Genomic DNA, 17414 nt, shown 5'->3' on the forward strand with positions numbered 1-17414 from the left:
CATACTCTCCCTTGGCCATTTTAATTAGAAATTTTAATTTCTTTATGCTATTTAGAAAAGATGTCAGGCTTCTCTGTATGAAAATATCTAAAATCCTTCCGTTTTAACTCGTGCCAAGAACAAATCTCAACATCAAAGCCAACATAAAGGGTTGCAGAAGTAGTGACTTTGGTCTGTTGCATCACAGCTTCATGGTGGAACAAAGAAGGACTTTGTAACAACAGGAAAAAATAAAAAACCTAAACCATGGAACTGTATAAATGCTGATCCAGCAGACAAAGGTCTTCCTGTGGGTAGTTTCTCCATTTGTAGCTACAGAAGCCTATAACTCTGACACAAAGATATCCCAACGTTCCACTAGGATCCTTTGAAGAGACCTAGTACCAAAGATATCCAGCCTTAGTCTGAGCTCACTAGCTAGTGTTCAATTCTCACAACCATTCTGTAAGACAGGAATTAGCAAAACCTGAGAGTTGGAGCTTTATTATCCTGCAAAGGTATCAGCATCACCAAACACCTCTATCCAGTAACCTCATGACTCTATGAGCTCATCCCAGGTGTCTCTCGATGTCAAATGCCAAGGACCCAGAGACATGACATGTCACAGCAAAGATAAGCAAATGTCTCTACAATTTCAACACTTTCACCACATACAGATACACTTTGATGTCTGAGTTCAGGAAGTCAATAAAGCTTGAATCTTGGTCTTGAGTCTTAACCCCTCAGACATAAATGCTGTATTCCATTCTAAGATACTTTTTGAATACTTCATCATCTGCCTTCCTCCACATGTGGTGAAAAATAAAAATCAGCAACAGGTATGCACTCATATATAAAACACCATTTAAAAACATATCATATCATCTTATCACATCATATCACATATCATCTGCTTTTCTATGACAACTTTAAAATGTCAGAAAATGTGACAAATGTGGAAATCAATTCATCGTAGCCGACAGTTAGGTTTCACATGGAGTTATGCAGCATGGCTGCTTACAACAAATGACATAGTGAGGGGGAAAAAAAGAAGTCTGACACTTCAATTACTGCAGCTGCACAGGTACAACTGAAAATTCTTCATAATAGGAGCTACCTGCTGGTAGCTGAACTATTTGGGAGCGTTCCATGTTTGCCTGAGATGCCGTTGCTTTCTCCCCTTCTGTGTGAAATAATCAGACTGAACCGCACTTCACTGGACAGAAAACTTTGGGTTTCCTTCCAGGGCCACAGCGAACCCCTGGAAGATGAGGTGTGTGTGTGTGTGTGTGTGTGTGTGTGTGCGCGCGCGTGTGCATGGACAACTGTGTTTGACAGCATGTGAGACAGAAAGGGAAAGTCAGTGGACTAAAAATGTCAGTGTAACTATTACACTTCCGATTTCTCATATTTAAAGACATAGGTTAACAAAAGAAAACCATACCTTCACTATTTGTAAGGACATGAGGAATACTAGTTTCCAAGGATGTCCACACATTTTTCTTGTGGCTCAATTCAGAGTAAGCACTTTAAAACACGCCTCCGTTCTAGTGTTGCTTTCCAATTCACGTCCTAAAACATAACTGAATTTCAAGAGAAAATATTTCAGTGTCATGCACAGATAACCTCAACTTGTCATTTATATCAAGAAAAGTAGAGGAAGAAAAGGAACACAAAGCATCGTCGGCTTCTGAAATGTGACATATTCCTAAGTGAAACAAGGCAGACAGGGCCATTTAAAAGTGAGTAAAAAATTAGAAAAATATGCTAAACTTGATTTTGCCCTCACTTTGAACTGTGGAGGATTAACTTTACCTTCCTACATTCACCACATTCGTGCAGCTCTCTGCCTGGATGACACGACAGCAACACTTTGGAAAATGGACGCACAATGCTGTCAGCAGACATCAAACAGCAGTCTTAGTAGTGTGCCACAAGCTTGTAGAACAAACAAGGGCAACAGTTTAAGTGGAGAGATTTTGAAATACACAATATAGGGAGTTCTGTTTCTGTTTAAAGGAAATGTTGCAACCAAAATCATAACAGCTTAGATTTAGGCTTAGAGCAACCATCCGATGATAGACCAGGATTACTTTGTGCACTCCGTGACCGGTTTCAAAGTATACGGCATTTGCAACAACCAGCTACGGATACTGCTCTGAAAAAGTACTCATGAGTACTCACTTTTCATTTCCAACAGCGTTTACGTAGCTTTGAGGACAACGTCCCAGTGTGCGCTTGAATGGAATGTAGCTGCTAACATTAGGAATGGAGCACAGAATAATTCAAAAGTTTACTTAAGTGTGATGTCGTGTTTAAGATGACTTGTTTTTAAGTAGTAACTGTGTAATTTTGATGCAAGTCACAGTAAAAGCAGCAGTCGTGAGAAGACTTAGTACACCTGCATGGCCATTAGCTCTGTGGAACAGTCTCCCTGCGACCTGAGGCAGTCTAGTTCTGTGGACATTTTAAGTCAAGACTCAAAACATATTTTATTCTCTTTCTTATGAATAGCCTTTATTTTTTTTATCTCTTTTATTCCTTTTCTTGTGTTTTAATTATGTATTTGAAATTTTGTATTTACTTATTTTAAATTTTATTTTGAACTGGTCCTATGTGAGAAGGCCTGAGGCAACCTTGTTGTGATTGGCGTGTATAAGATGATTAAATTAATTAATGAATTAATTAAATTATGTTCACACCTGCAGTAAAATAGCATCCTGTGACACCGACAGTAGCGTCACCACACGTAGGTTCCAAAATCTGACAAACTCTGAAAAAGTTAAGAGTTTCGAGATGAAGTGTGTCATCTCTTCTCGGTCTCCTAGGTAATTCTGAGCCATCACTTTTAAATAAAAGCTCAGCAGCTTCATTATTGGACATAGCAGCGTTTGTTTCACTCTGTTCGCCATCAGGATGTTTCTGCTTTTCCTAAAACTTATGTCACACGCAGAGAAGTGTATAGTAAGATGTTTTCCAGAATTGCACCTGCTGATTCGCTAAATGACAGGAATAATTAGCAATAAAATACAAAAGCGACCACTAATTATTACCGCATGTGCGTGGATAAACTTACAATTGTGAATACATTGATGCTGTGTTGCTAACTGGGACATTAAATAACGTGCGACCGTGTGTCCTTTTAACATTGGGTGCAACGGATAGAAGTAACTGTCAGTCATGGATAAAAGAGAAGGTCGGGTCAGGTCTGGTTGCATGCGCAACTGCCATGTGTCGCCACAACCACTACACTACAGAACCACATAGCATTTGTATGAACAGTTCTGTCTTCTCGCTTCGTTTCACAGATGCAGAGCAAGCAGTCAGTCAGCACGGCTGCTTCAGCACAGGGGCACGGTGCTGTTATAAAAGCACATTATGCAGTCCTTTGCTTTAAGAAGTCTGTTATTGACACAGATCAACAACAGTGTGTCAGTCAGTAACTTTGAAAGGTTAATGGCCTTGTTGGCCAGCTGATACATTTTATTTATTTGACAGGGACAATGCAATAAAACATAGTACAAAAACTTTGCAGCTGATCTGATGCACAAAGAGTTTACAGCTAATGCTAAATCACAACTCCAGTCCTTGGGCTTTTCTACATTTACAAATTAACAAGCCTTTGGCCTTTTCCAGCTGGTAAGATTCTCAACACTGAGGGACCTACATACTGGGTCCACACAGAAATGCACTACAAGTACATGGCCAAAATGTGGCAGTTGGTACTCCTTCATGATGCCAGGGCGTCTATCTTATCTTCTCCCAAGTAACCATTTGTTTGAGTACAAACATTCCAGCTCATTTCAGCCCAAGTGCAAAAAAAAAAAAAAAAACACCCTCATAGTACTGAAGACATCTAGTCATCAGCTTTGGTCACTGCTTAGAGTCCAAGTCTCAAAGCCATATACACCCCTGGCAAAAATTATGAACCACACGGCCTCGGAAGATGTTCATTCAGTTGTTTAATTTGTAGGAAAAAAACAGATCACAGACATGACATAAAACTAAAGTTATTTCAAATGGCAACTTTCTGGCTTTAAGAAACACTATAAGAATCAGGAAAAAAATTGTGGCAGTCAGTAACGGTTACTTTTTTAGACCAAGCAGAGGGAAAAAATATGGACTCACTCAGTCCTGAGGAAAAAATTATGGAATCACCCTGTAAATTTGATCCCCAAAACTAACACCTGCATCAAATCAGATCTGCTCGTTAGTCCTGCATCTAAAAAGGAATGATCACACCTTGGAGAGCTGTTGCAACCAAGTGGAGTGACATGAATCATGGCTCCAACACGAGAGATGTCAATTGAAACAAAGGAGAGGATTATCAAACTCTTAAAAGAGGGTAAATCATCACGCAATGTTGCAAAAGATGTTGGTTGTTCCAGTCAGCTGTGTCTAACTCTGGACCAATACAAACAACATGGGAAGGTTGTTAAAGGCAAACATACTGGTAGACCAAGGAAGACATCAAAGCGTCAAGACAGAAAACTTAAAGCAATATGTTATATCTCAAAAAATCGAAAATGCACAACAAAAACAATGAGGAACGAATGGGAGGAACTGGAGTCAATGTCTGTGACCGAACTGTCAGAAACCGCCTAAGGAAATGGGATTTACATACAGAAATCTAAACAAAAGCCATCATTACACCTAAACAGAAAAAAACAAGGTTACAATGGGCTAAGGAAAAGCAATCGTGACTGTGGATTGACTGGAATAAATCATATTCAGTGATGAATCTCGAATCTGCATTGGGGCAAGGGTGATTGATGCTGGAACTTTTGTTTGGTGCCGTTCCAATGAGATTTATAAAGATGACTACCTGAAGAGAACATGTAAATTTCCATCATTGATGATATGGGGCTGCATGTCAGTAAAGGCACTGGGGAGATGGTGCCATTACATCAATAAATGCACAAGTTTACAGTTGATATTTTGGATACTTTTCTTATCCCATCAATTGAAAGGATGTTTGGGATGATGAAATCATTTTTCAAGATGATAATGCATCTTGCCATAGAGCAAAAACTGTGAAAACATTCCTTGCAAAAAGACACATAGGGTCAATGTCATGGCCTGCAAATAGTCCAGATCTTAATCCAATTGAAAATCTTTGGTGGAAGTTGAAGAAAATGGTCCATGACAAGGCTCCAACCTGCAAAGCTGATCTGGCAACAGTAATCAGAGAAAGTTGGAGCCAGATTGATGAAGAGTACTGTTTGTCACTCATTAAGTCCATGCCTCAGAGACACAAGCTGTTATAAACGCCAGAGGTGGTGCAACAAAATATCAGTGATGTGTTGGAGCATTCTTTTGTTTTGCATGATTCCATAATTTTTTCCTCAGAATTGAGTGATTCCATATTTTTTTTTTCCTCTGCTTGGTCTAAAAAAGTAACCATTACTGACTGACAATTTTTTTTCTTGGTTTCTTAGTGTTTCTTAAAGCCAGAAAGTTGCCATTTGAAATGACTTTAGTTTTGTGTCATGTCTGTGATCTGCTTTTTTTTCTAGAAAATTAAACAACTGAATGAACATCCTCCGAGGCCGGTGATTCCATAATTTTTGCCAGGGGTTGTAGTTATACTATAACACATAGGACTCTAAAGACTTGGACCTTCCTTCTTTGTGCAAAGGGTATCAACTTCGCACACTTTTTTCTAACAACCTCATGATTCCGTAAGCTCTTCCCCATGTTGTCCTTTCACCTTAAAAACTGAGGTGCAAATAAATAAACATGATCTAGTGTGTGTAATCATACTCAATCTGTTATTGTGAAATATTAAAAAATAAGCTTACTTTTACAAGGAAGAAGGAGACCCATATGTCCTCAGAGACCTTGCCAGTTGACATATTTCACTTTTGCTTCAATCTCTGTCCATTTCCCCACAGTTTTGTGTTCCTGAAAATTAGATCAGAAAGAACTGAAATGTCTAGATAAGATGTGCAGAAAATGTGAAAGTAAAAATACAAAATAAACGTTTGAAAGAACTTGCCATTTGAGCAAACCTGGAATATTTCTTCTCGGCCACCTCGCTGTTTTATGTATTCTTTGGGTAGGAACTCCTTCAAACTGAAAGAGAAATTAAACAGGAAATGGATGAAATTCATGCAATAATAATGATAAATGATGATAATAATAATATGATAAATTTTATTTATATTTTGACAAAGTTTTTTTTTTTTTAATTCGCACACAAAATATTCAAATAGAAAAAAATGAACAATTCCACAAACAAACACAGACCAAACTAGTGAGTCCGAAAGGGTGTGGGCTGAAGCAAAGCTTATTAGCGCCCACCCCTGCTAGTACAAGTCCAACAATTCTAATCATTCATATTTACATAAATATAAATTCACTACTACATGTCGACACACAGACATACACATCAATATACTATTCACTATAATTATATTTATATAGTACCAAGATCATAGAAAGTCAATCAAGGCACTTACACACCAGTAAGGACTAACCTTACCAACCCCAGAGCAAGCACTAGGCAACTGTGGTGAGGAAAAACTCCCTATAAGGAAGAAACCTCAAGCAGACCAGGCTCTTGGGGTGACCCTCTGCTTGGGCTGTGCCACATATACCTATATACATACGTATATACTTACAAACATAAATATACATAACATATACACAGTCACTTATATACATATACACCTACCCATATCTATATATCTACATACGCATATACATACCCCACACATTCAAATATACAATAGTCCCACTTATAAATTGAACATTCCATATAAATCAAATTATATTTGCTTCTTTATGATACTTAGACATATGTTCTTTTGAGTAGTTTCGTAAATCTCACTAAGGTACTACTCATTCTAACCTCTGTTGAACATTTGTTCCATTTCCTCACCCCAACCACAGACACACAAAAACCCTTTACATTTGTTCTTACTGGTGGTTTCATAAAAATTGCACAACCTCTTAAACTATATCTGGATTCCCTCAATCGGAACAGACTCGGACATGGTCTCGGTAAGGCTTGGTTTTTTCGCTTGAAATAAAGTTTGAATTGTAATGTAATCGACCAAATCAATGAATTTTAATAAATTTAAAGACACAAATAGAGAATGAGTGTTCACACGATATTGTTTATTGCAGATGATTCGTATGGCTCGTTTTTTGCAAAAGGAATATTGGATTGGGTATTTGATTTGTAAGTGTTTCCCCATGACTCAACACAATATGTCATATATGGTACCATCAGAGAATGATATAAAGTAAGTAACCCTTCTTGCAGCAGTAGGTCTTGGCTTTATACAAAATGGGCTATAGTTTTTGACAATTTTGATTTCACATAATTTATATGTGGTTTCCAGCTAAGTTATTATCAATTAAACACCTAAAACTTATTCTGTGTTACTAACTCAATTTCCTTATTGGTTTATAGTTAAATTTTACATTTGGGTGCCTGTTTATTTCCAAATATAATACATTTAGTTTTCCCAAGGTTCAGTGCCAACTTATTAGCGTCAAACCAAACCTTAAATGTTTCCAGTTCTTTCTCCACTATGTCAAAGCTGTTCAAGATTTTCACCGCTACAGAACATAGTTGTATCATCCGCAAAAGGACACCATCTCAGTGAACTCGACACCCACTTATATCATTTATATAGATTATAAACAACAAAGGACCCAGCACTGAGCCCTCGGCACCCCACATGTGACATCCCTGAGTTCAGAAGTTGTATATTGAATTGAACATACTGAAATCTGCCTTGTGAAATACTAGCTATCCATTCATATGCCAGGACCTCTGATTCCATATTTCTGCAGTTTACTTAGATAGTATTCCATGGTTTATTGTGTCAAAACGCTTCTGTAAATAAAAAAAAAACACCTAGTGTGTAGTGTTTATTATCAATTGCAGTTGCAATACTTTCCACAAAGTCCATCAAAGCATGTGATGTAGTTCGAGACCTTCTGAATCCATATTGTTCTTCACAAATGATGTTATGCTTCAGGAAATAATCATTAATCTTTTAGCAAATATTGTTTGTCCAAAAATTTTGGAAAATTGTGGCAGGAGTGATATAGGGTCTATAATTAGAAAATGTGTGTTTGTCACCATTTTAAACAGAGGAATTACTTTGGCTATTTTCATTTGAGAAGGAAATTTACCAGTACTTAGTGACATATTGCAAATATAATTGGAACGTTTTACTATACAATCAATAACTTTTTTTAATAAAGCCATAATCCAAATTATTAAAATCAGTCGATTTCTTACTTTTTGAACCATGAACCAGATCAAGTATTTCCCTTTCATGAGTACCACCAATGAACATTGAAACAGATTTGTTAAACGTTGAATTATTTACCCAGAAGTTATTAGTTGATGAGTCAATCTTACTGGCAAGATTTTTACCCACATTAACGAAGTATTCATTAAGTGTTCAGCAATAGACTCGTTATCAATCGTGATGTAGTTCTTACTCTGAAAAAATGAAGGATAATCTCTATTACTCTATTCTTTTTTACTATTTCATTTAATATGTCCATGTGTTTTAAGGTTATTCTATTTTGCCAAGTAACTCATTATAATATGTTTGTTTTACTGAGTCTCATGATATGATTAACTTATTCTTATATGTTTTATACTTACTTTCAGCTTCCTTAGTTCGTAGTTTTATGAATTGTTTATATAGTACGTTTTCTTTTACATGCCCTCTGAAGTCCCTTAGTTATCCATGGTGTTGTTGCTATATTGATTTCTATATATTTGTCAACAAATGGACAGTGTTTATTATACAATTATAATTCACTTACATTTACGCAATCTCAAAGTGCTACATACAATATACTATATATAAGCTATATACAAATACAAATCTTGTGATTTTGTACTACAACCATATACTTGAGGGGAAAATAATAGTAATAATCTATAGTCTGAATACATTATATGTTCAATTCCAGACAATAAATAATCGTAAAACCATTCTGACATTTAATCAAGAAACAAAGCTCTTCCACAAGATGAACAGCTCAACTACACTATGTGATTTGTTTCTGTGTTACTGACCATTTTGAGCATTTTCCCAGCAAAAAATAATGACTATTTAACACTGAAATATCACTCTTCATTTCCAAAGATGCTTACTCAAGGAATCCAGGCTTGTGCTTGTGCTCAATGTGTGGTCCAAACTGGATCTGAGCCTGAATACCTCCAAATTCACATGCCTTGTCAAATGATACAGGATGAGAACCATTTAGGATGTCATCTCGTGCCTGAACATAAGCAAAAATAACATTATTTCAGAAAAAAAAAATTAAATTGTTAATCTGAACACAGTATCATAAATCTCCAACAGTGCATGTATCCATACAAACCACTGGTAGCCAAATTGTTACCAATTAAGGTTATTACGTATTGCAACAGAATATGACTGAATGAATAAATAAATAAACAAAAAATGTAAAACCTGTTAAAATCTTTTTGTATTTCTGCAGGTACTTCCAGTGTTTCCATCAATACCCATTCTGTTAAAATTATATTGTGATAAAATATGATCCATGCTAGGGGTGGGCAGTACACAGTGTCATAGTCATCACCGGTGTGATAATGTGAAACAATAAGAATTGCACAATGCTGCCAAGACCATGAGAAATTAGGGCAATGAGAACCCCCACCAGGCCAAAATATATATTTTATGACGCCAATGAAAATAACCCGATAAAATACTGAAAACTAATGCCAAATATCCATCATTAAAAAAATAAAAATGTATAATTTCTGCACATCCACGGCACTTGACTCTGTAATGATCAAAGGTTTGTTCACTGCTATTATGCTGAGCACCACATGCGAGTCAAAACATCTGCTAAATACTTTTTCTTATCAATGTAAAACCCCTATTCCACAGAGCTCCGTTCCTTCCAGTTTCATCCCGAATAGCAAATCAGGGTGTGTCTTGAAGAATCACAGTATCCATCTTGATCTTGATCTTGATCCATCTTTTGTCAATCTTGAACAAACTTGGTGTACGGAGAAGTTTTGGCCATCATCGGGACCAGTTTTGAAATCAGGGTGAAACATTTTCCAAAATTTCATCCCAATTTGCCAAATTGACATCATTACGTGGTCACTTCCAGGTGTTCGTAGTCTTAACAGCTACAATCGTGTTCAAACATCTTTAAACGGGGTAGTCCTAGTGAGTACAACTTGATACTTGTTTGATTGTGTTCCATCGGGTTAAAAATCTGTAGCAGAAGCAGCATTTCTTGCGGTTCTGGCTGAGAACACAGCAAAGTGCAGCATTACTTTACTTTTCGAGCAGGTTGCCAGGTCTGCACTTTATAAGCTAGCCAGTTGCCAGGTCTGCACTTTATAAACCAGCCTCGTAAGAGGTAAGCCGGAGTAAGCCATTTCATCCTCTTTTGATATTTTTTCTGGATTATGGGGGATTGTAATAGAATAGTGACTTGTGGAATAGAAGTATAACTGGCTATGAAGTCATTTGCACATGAAGACATAACAGTTATGGAAATATTATTAATCTGAGACTGTGTTTGTATGAACCAATGGTTTGTGCTGCAGGCTCCTTTAAGCCAAAACAAGTGTCACTTAAACATAGTTATGTATTTGTTACATGTAAAAATGTAAAAAAAAAAAAAAAAAAAAAATGATTCATGAAGATTTTCATCCAGATTTTAACTTTGAAGGAGCAGATTTGAAAAGTAAACTGTTAAACTGTTGCTCAAATACAATGATTATTAAAAGGGACCATAGAGTGCAAAATCAGTAATACAGTGATACAATACAGTCATTGTCAATAAGTTAAAAAACACCCATCTACCCAGCTGCCAAAAAATGTGCAGTAATTGGGCAGGCGCAGCTTGTTTAGCGATATGATGTAATTTCTCTATATCTAAGGACAAAAACATGGTATTTTCTCTGAGGATTAGGGCAAATTACAAGTAAAAAAAGTGAAAATGCAAAGAAAAAGTGACGATGTGGTGGAAAGTGGACGTGTTGCCGTTTGTTTATGACCCGGAGCTCAAACGCATGGAGGTGGTTTTGCAGGCGAGAGAACACAGCTACTCTCCACACACACGACGTCTCCCATTCGCCTCGTCTACCCTTCTCCACTGGGAACCGAAAAAAAAGAGACTTTTTGCGACTAGCTTCTGTCATTGCAGCTGAAAACAAACAGCACACCATTTTTCCATGTGAAATTATGCCGTGTATATATCAGGCATGTGGAGATTAAACGATACGAATCAGTATCTAGATACAAACATGCGCGATGTGAGTGCATCGTGCATGTGTGTATTCAGTGTGCATCGATTCAATTGACAGGTGAAATTGTGTTGCATCACTTGCTGCCTGCTTGCATCAATTTTTTCCGAGGCACACTGAATGCACCACGGATGGTTCGGGACATCAATGCTTCCATTCTTTTTGGACATCAGACTCACTTTTATTGTCACTCGACCTTACAGGCAGAAAGAAATGCAGTTTCTCCAGGTCTGGTGTAGTTAACTGGGACAATTTTTTTAACCTAACCTATTGTATAAACTTTGCAATATAAACTTTTGCAATGTACAATATGCACATCCCTGTGGCCATAGATATATATACAAGGCACAGGGTTATTGATTTTTATTTATGTCCAGAAATCAAGGATCCGTGACCATGTACACATTTTATTGATTTTTATTGATGTCCAGAAATCAAGGATCCAGTGACCATGTACACATTTTATTGATTTTTATTGATGTCCAGAAATCAAGGATCCAGTGACCATGTACACATTTTATTGATTTTTATTGATGTCCAGAAATCAAGGATCCAGTGACCATGTACACATTTTATTGATTTTTATTGATGTCCAGAAATCAAGGATCCAGTGAACATGTACATATTTTATTGATTTTTATTTATGTCCAGAAATCAAGGATCCAGTGACCAATTTCATATTTATTTACTGTAAGACTCAATAAAATGTTGTTGACATAGAAAACCTGTAAATCCTACTTTTAGCACAGAAAAATCACAAGAGGTACTGGGTATAAGGGAATCGAAAAAGAATCAGATCAATAATGGCATCGATATAGACAAAATCTTATCAATACCCATTCCTAACTGTTGCATCTTATTGCATTGTGAAGAACTGAATCACTAACAAATACATATCAAACTGCATCAAATCGGGAACAGGGGTGAATCATATTGCATCGTATCATCAGTACCATCACGTATTGTATATCACTGGTAGTGTATCGAGGTGCATATCGAATCGTTGTCACAACGGGGGTGAAAATTTACAGGGTGATTTCATAATTTTTTCCTCAGAATTGAGTGATTCCATATTTTTTTCCTCTGCTTGGTCTAAAAAAGTAACCGTTACTGACTGCCACAATCTTTTTTTCTTGATTTCTTATAGTGTTTCTTAAAGCCAGAAAGTTGCCATTTGAAATGACTTTAGTTTTGTGTCATGTCTGTGATCCGCTTTTTTTTCTACAAAATTAAACAACTGAATGAACATCCTCCAAGGCCGGTGATTCCATAATTTTTGCCAGGGGTTGTATGTGCTGTACTTTGTTTTGATGCATGCGGCACTTATTCTTGCTTATGGGGAGAGGAAATGTGAGCCAAAATAAGCATACGATTAATCTGGTTGGTTCAAAGTGCACAGAGTCCCATTTGCCATGACAACAGTGGTTTGACTGAATTAGGACCAGCTTCCAGCAAAGTAAACCTGGAGAGGTGCACAGAAGAATGACAGAGCCTCACCTGCACGTAAAGCAGGTTGAGCTGGACGGGGTCTCGGGAATCCACATTCTGGTCAGAATAGAAGAACTTTCGCCTGAGCAGAAGAGTCTCGTTTTCATCGACGCCCTGCTCTCTGAATGTTCTGCTGTGGTCCAACCAGTTCACTGTAAACACAAATTCCAACCATAGCAACCACATTATCCCAGTGAAAAACATAAACAAAATATATATGCTACAAGAAAAAAAGCATTGTGAATCTGCAGGTGACAAAAATTAAATCCAGAACAAACCTATTTCCAATATCTTGTGATTAACTGCACGATAACATGCATGACAGTGAATTTAAAGCAGAACCCGACAATATGGATTTTTGGGGGATAATACAATATCGATATTAGGGAGTAAAAATTTTCTGACAGACATATCTGGTGATATATACAAAGAAGGCCACAACTCATGCTTTGCTATCAAACTCTGATGACGAAGAAATATAATTGAGGCTTGATGTTTGACAGTTTAAAGAAGAACTTTATTATAGAAAACTATAAAAGTAACCAACCAACATTATGTCACAGTGTCTGCACCCACATTGTCAGTTATTGTGTCGTATCATTCTTCATTTGCATGAAACAAAATTGCCATCTATTCTGGCCCCACCTAAGACCGCTATTCCAAGTGCAAAAACAGTTTGAAACCGCTTACTCTGGCTTGACTCCCAAAAGGCTTGCTTATTAAGTGCAAACCTGGCAACCCACCCAAAAATGAAAGTAAAAGAGCTGCGTTCGGCTGCGCAACAAACACTGCTTCTGCTTCAATGTTTTATCCTGAGCAACAAGTTTCAATCTGTACTCACTAAGAATACCCCGTTTAAATATGGTCAAATGTGAATGAAGCTGTTAAGACTATGAAAACGTTAACACACACACTAGCAATGATTTGGTATGATCAGGATGAAATTTTTGAACAGCTCAAAAATTTCACCCAGATTTAAAAAACTGGTGCCGATGATGGCCTTAACTGCCACGTATACCAGGTTTGCTCAAGATAAACAAAGATGGATCAAGAAGTTACTATGATGCTTCAAAATGCACCCAGATTTGCTTTTCGGGATGAAATAGGAAGGTACTATGGAGGTCTGTGGAATAGCTCCATAACTGGTTGCAGAACAGTCACTTGTCTCCTGACGCTGTAAAATGTCACTGTGATTGAAAATGCATGACAGCTGGTCTGTCGCCATCCCTTGTAGCTAATGTGACCAAGGTGTGATGGGGTTCCCAGCCATGCTTGACAGCATTGTTTACAATGCACACCCTGCTAGACAAACTATGAACACCATTTCCAACAGTCAAAGCATGCAGATCCGAGATGGATCTGCATGCTGATCTGGCACAGGTTTTTACATCTGATACACTTCCTGATAACTCCACATTATATGGAGAATGGACAGGGCTTGAACTGGGAACCTTCTGCTTTGGAAACAAGCATACTAACTGCTTGGTTACCACTGTGCAAGTGAAGTCATCTTGTTCACAAATGAACTGTCACCTAACTGAATGATGGACTATTTGTCTGTAGTGTCATCTGGTCCACTGGCTGCACCATGGTAAAAATGTGCCAGAAGAGGAAACACACCAAAAAATAAAAATGCTTGTGGTTCTGAGGGTTAACCACAAATGTTTCAAAGGCAGAATCAAAGCTGTCCTTGTGCCACCATTTGGCACGAAGCAACAAGTTGAAGTAGAGCTCTGTGATCAAGCTCCCAATTGATGTCCCAGTTCTGTTATACTCTATTCTTTCATATCTTGTATAATCAGTAATATCAAATCTTTCGTAATGAAATACTTCAATTAACAAACCGGTCAACGTCTGTATTGAACAACCCAACAGGTCTGCTGATACATGTAACTGACAAGTATGATGCATTGAAAATACATACATAAATAATTATCTCAGGGTGAAGGCTTCAGAAAAAAAAAATTCTTTAATGCACACTTTCATGTGGTGTTTTACCACTGTGTGACATTTCATTAAAACGCGTGCAGCGATGGGAGAAGCAGGCAGAATAAAAAAAATAGCTCATTTGACACAATGTTCCATATACCACAGGGAGGTGTTATAAATGAGATATTTACAGGCTGCAGTTGGCTGAAAAAGTGTTTTTTATGTCTGGACATAATTATGTAGCATTTTGTTGAAAAATGTGCTCAATCAATACACCAGCGGGAAAGGTCAAATAATAAACCTATGAGCACTTATCAACTGCTGCATCAACACAAATATAATTTAAGTGTATTTCAGATGTTTCTCGGCTCCTGAACTCACGGTCGTCATCTGTGTGCAGTTTGGCTTTGAGCTTTTCCATTTTCCTCTCGTCACGTAGCAGTGTCCTGTCCTTTTTCAATGTGCCCATCCCATCCTCCTTCTTCTCCTCCACCGTCTCCTGGATAAGAGAGTACTCCTCATAGTTGGTGATGCCTGGAATTGAAAAAGGGTAAAAGTCGTGTGACTGTACGTTTAACAGATTCACATTCTGCTTATTTCAAGTCTAAACATCCATTCATTTCCAGAATCTGCTTATTACAGTTAAGGGTCGCAAAGGGCGGTTAAAGAGGCGGGGCTCACCATGGACAGGCCGCCAGTCTAATCAAAGTGATTTCTAAATGGCTTAAAGCTACAGTGTGTAACATTGAATGCCATCTGGTGGTGAGGTTACACACTGCATTGTGCTGTTGCCAGTCACAATACTGTTTCCCTTCAAGTCTTCACTTGTTTGACAACAAGAATTCATGCTCCCTTGCCTTAATTGTGATAAGGAATTTTTATGATCGCCATTTCACAAAAACAAAGGTTCTGAAACTTTCTCACATACATGAAAATGAGCCTGGAATTCCTCACATCATTTCAAGCAAACAGCAGAAAACAACAGTGACAGTCTAAAGGCACCTTGACTCTTGCACAACTGCGCAATTCACTGTGCCATTGTGACCCGCTTTATCCCACTGGATGCCGTGCTTTGGGCCGCTGGACACTGCATTCTATAAAATAATTATATCGTAACAGATGATACATTTGCTCTTAGAACTTGGGTGATCAAACCATCTCTCATCACTCCCGGAATCACAGAGGAATTGTCAACAGCTACAGCTTTTCTTGTGCGCGACGTGGTGGAGAACGCATATGGAATATTCTCAAAGGTAATTATTTGTATTATCATATACCTATAAATGATACGCCAATATGATTGGATAAAACACTAAAGAATAAATAGCAATACACCCTTTTTGCGGACGGGTAATACTTTTCATACCACCCGAGTAATCAGCCAATCCAGACAGCGGAGCGGCGCCACGAAGAAGAGGCGTGGTCAAAGGAACTGTGAAATACTGGTGAGTCACTAATAATAATTTCTTACGTGTCCAACCTCGTAGGGTGATCATTAAAATTTAATTCGCTAGTTCTAAAAGCCATCATAATTATTTATAGGAAAATGTTCTATTTTTTTCTACTAAGGTTTGAACTTTGAGTGTTACACAGGAGAGAAAAGTGAGAAAATGTTAATGCCTGTTTGAGAAAAGTGTATAAAGTGTGTGGTGAGGGGTCTTACAGCCTTAAAACATCTATAATAATTGTAAAAAATAACGCTGACTACTTCGCGGATTTTGCCTATCGCGGGTTATTTTTAGAACGTAACTCCCACGATAAACAAGGGACCACTGTATATGATAAAATCGTTATCAAGTTGTTTTACCAATGAATATAGCTTTTTACACCCTTCAGAAAACCATGTTTTTTTTCAGGGTGTATAAAGCCATATTCATTGGTGAACAACTTGATAACTGATAATATTTATATTGTAATATCTTGGTAAAACAGTTGCATTTTCATTCCTTCTTATGAGTATCTGTAAAATTATGTTTATTATAGATTTAACATCTCACCATAATCATTCAGATGAGATGCGCTGTGATGACACATTGACTCGCAGTGGCACACAGTGTTTTTGAATAGATCGCAGTTCACAATATTAATACATGTCACAGATTTTAAACATTTCAAAATTTTCTTTGTGCACTTGTACACAGCCAAGCACAGCTCACGCACAGTTTACAATGAGTTTACTCTCTGGCACACCAGATTGTGTGCCAGTGTAGAGATCAAATTCGTGCAAGTGTCAAGTTACTCAAGTGACTACTTGTTGAACCCTGAAGTTGACAGAAGTTAACCAGCCCTGAACTCAGGGCTGTATTATGTGGAAATAAAGATTAGCAGATATTAACATACCTATTCTGCTGCAAATCGTCACCAGCAACTCTCCCACTGTTTTGGAGTCATCTAGCATGATGGTTTTAACGGCCCCATCCAACATTTTGATTTTCTGGGGCCTCTGCTTCTTCTTATATTCAAGAATGTCCTGCTCGGAAACAAAGGTGGACAGAATGGTGAAAACCGTAAAAACGTGGGGGGGCAGGAACTGATAACCTGCTGAGAAAATGATGAAATGTATCCAGGCTACATGGGGAAAGAGAAGAATATAGACCACAAAACTTTATTTAACGGCTGCCTATCACAGCCTGCTGGTCCCAGACGATCACAACAATGAGGGGAGAGCTGGCTCAGCGTAATTGGTCACAGTCATGCCTTCTACCTGGGTTACCGTTGGTTCATTTGAAGGCTGAGAAGCCATTAT

General features: G+C 37.7%; 1 protein-coding gene across 1 annotated transcript in view; it reads right to left on the reverse strand.

Annotated features, from left to right (window-relative positions):
* tln2a (talin 2a) overlaps positions 1-17414 on the reverse strand; it is a 414558-nt gene that overhangs the window by 175663 nt on the left and 221481 nt on the right. Inside the window, 8 exon segments of the mRNA XM_034187248.1 lie at positions 5781-5800; positions 5803-5829; positions 5832-5883; positions 5991-6054; positions 9113-9240; positions 12749-12891; positions 15050-15202; positions 17009-17138. Of these exon segments, the coding sequence (XP_034043139.1) occupies positions 5781-5800; positions 5803-5829; positions 5832-5883; positions 5991-6054; positions 9113-9240; positions 12749-12891; positions 15050-15202; positions 17009-17138 (717 nt within the window).

This window comes from Thalassophryne amazonica, chromosome 2 (genome assembly GCF_902500255.1).
Source record: "Thalassophryne amazonica chromosome 2, fThaAma1.1, whole genome shotgun sequence".
Classification (NCBI taxonomy): Eukaryota; Metazoa; Chordata; class Actinopteri; order Batrachoidiformes; family Batrachoididae; genus Thalassophryne; species Thalassophryne amazonica.